This window comes from Chaetodon trifascialis, chromosome 23 (assembly GCF_039877785.1).
Source record: "Chaetodon trifascialis isolate fChaTrf1 chromosome 23, fChaTrf1.hap1, whole genome shotgun sequence".
Classification (NCBI taxonomy): Eukaryota; Metazoa; Chordata; class Actinopteri; order Chaetodontiformes; family Chaetodontidae; genus Chaetodon; species Chaetodon trifascialis.
In genome coordinates this window covers 3,385,148-3,392,489 of record NC_092078.1, presented here as the reverse complement: position 1 = coordinate 3,392,489, position 7,342 = coordinate 3,385,148, and the positions used below count along the sequence as shown (strand labels likewise).

The 7,342-nt window shown below is 41.3% G+C and overlaps 1 protein-coding gene across 1 annotated transcript; it reads right to left on the bottom strand.

The window, feature by feature from the left end:
• Positions 1–733: 733 nt before the first annotated feature.
• On the bottom strand, positions 734–6,268 carry LOC139351635 (low affinity immunoglobulin gamma Fc region receptor II-c-like). Its single transcript, XM_070993613.1, has 6 exons — positions 6,232–6,268; positions 4,761–5,015; positions 3,896–4,141; positions 3,580–3,690; positions 2,057–2,128; positions 734–797 (listed from the first exon to the last, which is right to left on the bottom strand). Exons 1-6 carry the CDS (start codon positions 6,260–6,262, stop codon positions 745–747), a joined length of 768 nt encoding a protein of 255 aa, XP_070849714.1. The 5' UTR covers positions 6,263–6,268; the 3' UTR covers positions 734–744.
• Positions 6,269–7,342: the final 1,074 nt, after the last annotated feature.

Genomic DNA, 7,342 nt, shown 5'->3' with positions numbered 1-7,342 from the left:
AAGCAGATCCTAACTAAGCCCACCGATCCTCACTGAGTTGCAGTGATGTTGAGTTGAAACAATGATTATATGTAATCTAAATGTTTTAAACGGCATCAAAAGCAGTGCCTGGTGAGTTCTGTCAGGTTGATTTGATGGAAATTCAGGTGTGAAGGTGTGAGCTCAGTGTGGGAAAAAGTACCTGCTCAAAGAGGATATTAATAGCAGACATTACAAAAACAGGTAGTGAAACACCTACACCAAAGTAAACACCCACACATGCCCCTCTGCAGAGAAACCGAAAGAAAACTGTGTTTCGGATTAATATTCATGCTCAGTCTTCAGCGCAGACTCATTTCACACGTTTTCCAAATGCAGCTTTGTGCTTCTGTGTAGGAGAAGGTGAGGTGACAGCTGAAGCAGGTGCTGGACTCTCAGTTTCATGCCTTTCATCAACAGGTCTAAATGTGTCTGTGTGTATTTCCCCGTTGGTTTAGTTCAGCAGAACTTAAAAAGAACAAAACAAAATGTGACAGAGCAGACGAATAACCCTGCAGTTCAGAAACGCTCAGGTGAGTGTTCGATAGTTCAGTGGGTATAAAAACACTGTAATACACTGTGAGCAGCTTAAGTTTACTTTGTTTTAGTTTTTCTGTTCTTGACGATTCGACATCAGGACAAGAAAACTGTTCATTTGACAGTGAGACGTTTTAATGCTGAAAATTATACAGAAAATAGACTCAACACTGGGTCTGCTGTTTCCTCTCAGGAGGCTCCTGGTCTGATCGATGAGTACGTGGTGGATACGTCTTCCACTTCTGAGGAAGACACACAAGTTCAAAGTGTCAACAAGCTGCAGTACTGGAAGAGGTGGAAACAAAGCATCCTGTATATTACTCCATTATTTAGGTTAACATTTGCAAATATCCCTTTCATCTGTGCATATTACATATTTTTACTGTGCTTAAATATGCTTCCTGTCCTATATATTTTTATTGTTATATATATTACATATGTTCTATATAGTACAATATACTATATTAAAGTATATAGTGCAATAGTACATAGACACTGAATTTAATATTCATATTTTATTTTTCATGTGCAATTCAAAATTTCCCACTGTGAAACTGAGCCATTTTTCACATGGCAATATTTTTTATCCTCTTTTGTTAAAAATTCTATAGCCTCTATAGTTGATTTTATTTTGGTTTTTTTTTTCGACCTCTACTTTTTATTTTCGCTGTTGTAAAGTAAATTTCCCCTGCGTGGGATCAATAAAGTCTTATCTTATCTTGTCTTATCTAAACTTTCTCTCGGTCGAATCAGTCCAGTTCTGTTGGCATCAACATTAAGGCGACATTCTTACCAAAACTAAATGAATTATTATTCAATTCTGCGGATATGTGCAGATTCAAAAGAGATAAAATCAACTATCACAGAGACAGAAAACAACAAAACCCACAAAGGAAGAGAACACTGAGAGCAAACTTTTTCCTTTTGTTTCTATACGTTATTGCTTTTCTGGGCCAATAAGAATACAGGAAATTAGGTGAGAATCTTTGACCTCATTGTTCAGCCCAATACTTCCTCATAACAGGTCGACTGCCAGTGACCCCATAAACGACATTTATCACCTCCTCATATGAGGACTTTCGTGCTCTTTAGACCTGACTTCCTCCTCTGTTCTTATCATAATTACTACAATAAACATATAAACAATAAACGTGAATATGGGTCATGATAACCAACTTGCGTGTCCTGTGATGACCGATTTGGCTGTTCATCTGGCCACAACAAAACCATTGCACAAGGCTTTGTGGGGTAGAAGAAGAAATGACTGATTACTGTTAATGTTATGGCGTTGGCTGGTGAAAGGTTAACTTCAAACGTGTCAGAGAGGAAGAGCTGGTGCAGTTTCAGTAACTTTAAATGTCTTTTGTATGTAGGTCAATCTCTCAGTGGAAAATATGAATATTTGTCCATTTGTGTCCTGATTTTTTTACACTCATTATGGACAGCGGCCTATAAGGATGTGTTTGTTTGTTTGTCTGTTTGTTTGTTTACGGTGTGTTACCTCGGTGCCTCTTCGGCGGCACTTCCTGTGGGATGATGACGTCGGTGTAAGACACGTCTGAGTTGATTCTAGCTGCAGAACAAGACGTCTCACCGTTAAACACCAGCTGGGTTTGCACATTTAAGCAAAGCAATGAAACACTGAAGGAGGCTGACACAAAGTGTATTTTTGTATCATTTGATAAAAATGACAAAATGATGATAAAAAAAAACCAAATGTGTGTAAAGCAGCATAATGTTCATGCACATGTTGTGATTCCCATTTATGTATCTATGACCTCCATCGTTGGTCGTCACGGTCAGGTGACCTTCATTGTCATTGTAACAATAATAAACACGTGGTTCATGTGAAATGGTCGTTGTTTGGTCAGGTTTAGGCACCAAAACTACTAAAGTTTGGGTTAAAATCAGCCTGTAGCTTACGTGATGTTACGTAAATACATGACGTAAGTTAGTGTCTCAAACATTGAGAATACATTTACTCTCATCATAATTACCTTTTTTTCATGTTACTGTGCATTTTATTTTTTGTGACCTGACCCTCAACAGCCCCAGGGACCAGCTCGGCTTATTGTGTGCATTCTGGGAGCAAACAATAAACCTGGTAATTATTAAAGCGATGTTACTGATGTGTTGGTGGAGGTGTAGATGTTGATGGCGATGTGAAGGTAGGTGACACGACGACATGTGAAAACCTTAATGCTGACGGCGTTAAATGGTACACAAAGTGCAAAAACTGTGTCGTGATAAGACAGGAAAAGGTTAAAAACGTGTGTGAGTTATTCATACACTACGAGAGCAGGCAGGTGGTTTCAGTGCATGGTTCTACCTCCCGTAGCTACACAAAGCCTCTCGTCGCTCTACTAAACCTGAAAAGAGAGACTGAATAGCTCTAATTATCTATCATGTTTCACTGATGTCACCACAGTCAGGATTACGCAGGTTGTGACACTCTCAGCTTTCACCTTTTGTGTTTGATGCATTTTTGGCTCATTCAGGAACTTAAAAGGCGTCTTGAAGTTCAAATAAAAGACATGAAAGAGGCTGTTATCTACTTCATATCTCTGTCCATGCTGCTTTATGTAAATATTACATACATTCATTTTGCACTTCCTAAAGCTAGTTAGCTAATTATTCGGATGGGTTAGGATCCAGTTTTAAAGCTTTTTCCACTTAAAGGGCCATTTCGTCCACTCGTTCTTTTTTAAAAGAGGCTCAATAATGTCCTAAAAAAGCTGAACACTGTGGCTTTAGCGTAGAAGTAAATTGTGCAGTTTTTGGCAACTATTTTCAGCTGTGACTAATACACATTTGGTGCTCTAGTGTGTATTTACAGCAACACGATGGTGTACGTGGGATTGAGTAATGAAGGAATATGTCACATGGTGCAAAAGTGTGGCTCACTCATGTGTTTTTATTAGTTTTTAGATAATGATGAAGAAGATCTCTCAGGCTTTGGATACGTGGTGAACACTTGCAGGCAGTACTGTAAATCGGTGCTGTGTGTCATGAAAACAAGCTGACCTTTATAGATCCTGCAGAGGCAGACAGAAACCGAGGCCAGCAAGACGCAGAGGCTCATCACAGGAAGTAGAACGTGTATAAGAGGGGAGTGAAAAGACTCAGGATGCCCAGCTTCAACACAACAGATGAGAGACCACAGATTGACCTCAATGCAAAAACAAAGCAACACCTTTGTCTATTGGGTTGGCAGGCTTTTTGCTAAGCTACGCTAAAAGTGCTCTGTGCTGAACGCACAGCGAATACATTTATCTAAATTTACATTTATCTATTGGGTAAAACCCAATAACACGCCGCCGTTGTATTAAGCTCATCTCACCTCTGACAGCCAACCAGCTGTTGAGTGATTCTCCAACTCCAGAGATGTTACACTTGTAGAGACCTTCATCAGATTTGGAAACACGGAAGATGGTCATGCTTCCTGTAGAGCTGCTCCCGATGAGGAGGCCATCTTTATAAAATTCAGCTGTGAGATTGGAGGAAGAAGTCTTACTGGTGCAGCACAGAGTTACAGCTTCGCCCTCCGGCACAGGAAGCACAGGAGTCTTCAGGATCACGGAGCCAGCTGAAGGACACCACAGCAGAAGGATCAGAAAAAAAAAAGGCTGCTTTAAAGCTGCACTCCTGCGAAAAACCCCAGCCTAGACCACATGGTGGAGCTGGGACCTGCCGAGCAACTAGCTCAAACCAAGAAATAGTCCAGCAAATAATAGAGCGGCAAACTGTCCTTTGTAGATTAAACAAACAAGGTATGACATGCTAATTTGGGGCATTGTGTTACTTTACGATAGAGCCAGGCTAACTGCTCCCACTCTTTGTGCTAAGCTAAGCTAACCGGCTGCTGGCTCCAGCAACGATTGCTCCAACATCCTGCAGTATGTTTTTAGCCTTGCTAGCATCATGACTCTAGAGATGGTCTGTGTGGGTATGCTGCTTTGGTCTGCACTAAAATATCTCAACGGCTTTTGGATAAATTGCCAATTTTGCACAGATATTGATGGTTCCCAGACGTTGTGCAATCGTAACTTGCACAATGTCTCCATGCTAACAAGCTAATGCTGACTTTAGCATTTAGCTCAAAGCAGCACAGCCTCACAGAGCTGCTAGCATGACTGTGGGCTCATGTTTTTTCCTTCTACTGAGGCGCTCATTCACACTTAATGGCAAAAGTTGGTAAAACCCACTGGTCACAGTGATGTTGATGGCATTGCTGCACTCTCCAGCTCCAGTTTCACACCAGTACACTCCAGTGTCTGCTGGGTAAAGGTCATGAATAAAACACAGGGACTGGTTTCCTGTCCCCCAAACTATGGGACACTCTGCGTCTCTTTGTGTGGATGTGTTTCTCTTCACTTTCCATTCAGAGGAGTCCCCACAGCTCAGTTTGAGAGAGTCATATTGAAAGAACTGGGTGCTGCTGGGAATAAGTCTCAGAGAGGCTGCAAGAAACAGAAAGATGATGACAAATTGAGAATTTCATCGTAAATGTGTTCACAAAGCGAGCAACGGAAATTCTTGCAGACGCGAACAATCAAGGGAACCAAGATGCGCCGTGTCACCTTCGCATTTTGTCATTTCCTTGTTTCGCTACGGAAGCGATTTAATCAATAAATGAGTAAAGCTGCTCAAAGCTTCCAAGTTCTCTGCGGCTTCTGTGGAAAACTACGGTTTGTGAATGGTTGCATCCATCGTTGTGGTTGACGAGAAGCTATAAATTCACTTTATTGAGTTTATTTGCCATTATTAACGCCAAATGGGTACTTTGCAACCTCCTGTGACCACAATGCAACAAAAACCCCATTGTTGGTATCATCCGCCTCTTCAATGCATTTGCTGCTACACAACGAGGCACACAGTAGATGTTATCAAAACTTCACATCACCTGCAAATCAAGCAAGCTGCTGTTGGTGTGAAGCTGCATTAACAGCTTTAAAGATAATTCTGCATCTCCTTCTTGCAGAGGCAAACAGCACGGAGAGAATGTCTGGTTGTGAACAGCAGCAGAGCTTTTACTGTTGACCACGTTAAGGACTTCTCTTTATAACTTTAAGCTAAAACAATTCCCAGTTTCCCAGTTTCTGCTATTTCAACATAGCTGAGAGGAATTTCTTTCCACATAAATCAAAAACAAACAAAAGCATCAGGACATCACATGAACCAACAGTGTGACATGGAAGAAGTGGTGAAAGCGAAAAATGACTACAGCCAACTCGGAAGCTTGGTAGTTTTGAAGTGAGTGTTGGCACAAAAAGGTAACTATTGCTCTTTAGTGAAAATATGAATTAAGTGGTTTTCATCAGATAATTCCTATAAAATTTAGTCGGTGTTAAAAACGCCTGCAGCAACATGTACAGGTGTTACTCAGTAGACGTATTTCACGAGTCCTCTGCTGTAAAATAACTGTTTTTAAATCCTGTTCCACAGTAAATGTTTGTGAAATACAGTAAAATGCTTCCTCTTATTTTCTTAAATAACATCACCGACCAGACTTTTTAAATCCACCAGCTGCTCGTGAAATCGGAGCACAAAGGGGAAAATCAATGCTACCATGAAATGTGCTCACGAACATGAATCCGCACACACATAAGACACACAGATTAATATAGTTAGTAAAATCAGAGCATTGCCTGCACATAAACACACGTATGTACTTACTGACGATAGTGCACAGCGCCGTGATCTCCATGCTGCCTGGCTACTGGCCGTCGACTGGCAGAGTGAACGCTAGCCTGAGGGGCTGCATCACACCCCTCACTTTCTGCTGTGCTGTCATGCAGACCACATTTGGGCAGGATGTGTGTCAGCGTTTTAAAACCACAAGTCAGACATTTTACTTTCTTCAAACTGATGGCCTGAAATTTGTGACCATGGAAACAAGAGGTTTTGATTTGATTTTTGGCTGGGGTGGCCAAAGTGGGCGACTGAATAAAGTCAAATGTGTACAGACACGTCGGGATAGCATTAATTTACCATTTCTGCCTTCTACTCATATCTGCTGTAATCATGAATACAGTAGTGGAAAACATGTGTGTGAATATGTCCCAAAATTTGCATTTTGGCCGAGTATCTGAAGTTCACACAGTAGTTTTGGGCTATAACGTGTAAAAAAAAAAAAAATCATGGTGCTGTTTGAAGGACGAGTGTGTGAGATTCAGGGGATCTATTGGCAGAAATGGAGCATGACGTTTTCATTAGTGGAGAATCACCTGAAAACAGAATCACTGTTACCTGAGGATGAGCTCTTTAGATCCACAGAGGTCACGGGTCGTCTATCCGCCATCTTTCTACGGCGGCCCAGAATGGACAAAGCAAATACTGCCTGCAGAGAGCACCTTTCTCTTTTTTTGGCACTTTTCGGGATCAGTAGCTTCTCCTGCATGCTTGGAGGCAGAGGGGTGAGGCGGGAGGGTGGTTGCAACTGCAACCTCACCAGCAGATGCCACTAAATCCTTCACACTGGACCTTTAAGATGAAGAAAAGTCTGTCAGTTTATTCCAACTAGACTTTTATTGAATATTTATGCTGCATTTAATCATCTTAGTTCAACAGGACAGACGTGATAATGGGTTTGATGTTTACATCTGAGGCACTCTGACCACAGTCATGAAGAAGTCAGCCGCAGTCATAATGTGAGCACGACATCAAATGTAAGCATGTGCTGACACAGCAGACACTTCCTCTCATGTCTGCTGGAAATGTGATTTGCAGAAAGTGGAAGTTCAGCCCGAGTGTGAGGAGTGTAATCAAATTATGGTCTTTATTTCAG

What these genes read in the sequence shown, in the direction of transcription:
- LOC139351635 (XM_070993613.1), bottom strand. Translation starts at nt 6,262, where the DNA reads ATGGAGATCACGGCGCTGTGCACTATCGTCA. An exon ending in CATCAACATCACTGTGACCA is followed by an intron (nt 4,142 to 4,760) that starts GTGGGTTTTACC and finishes GGTGTCCTTCAG; the next exon opens with CTGGCTCCGTGATCCTGAAG. An exon ending in CAGCTGGTTGGCTGTCAGAG is followed by an intron (nt 3,691 to 3,895) that starts GTGAGATGAGCT and finishes GTTGTGTTGAAG; the next exon opens with CTGGGCATCCTGAGTCTTTT.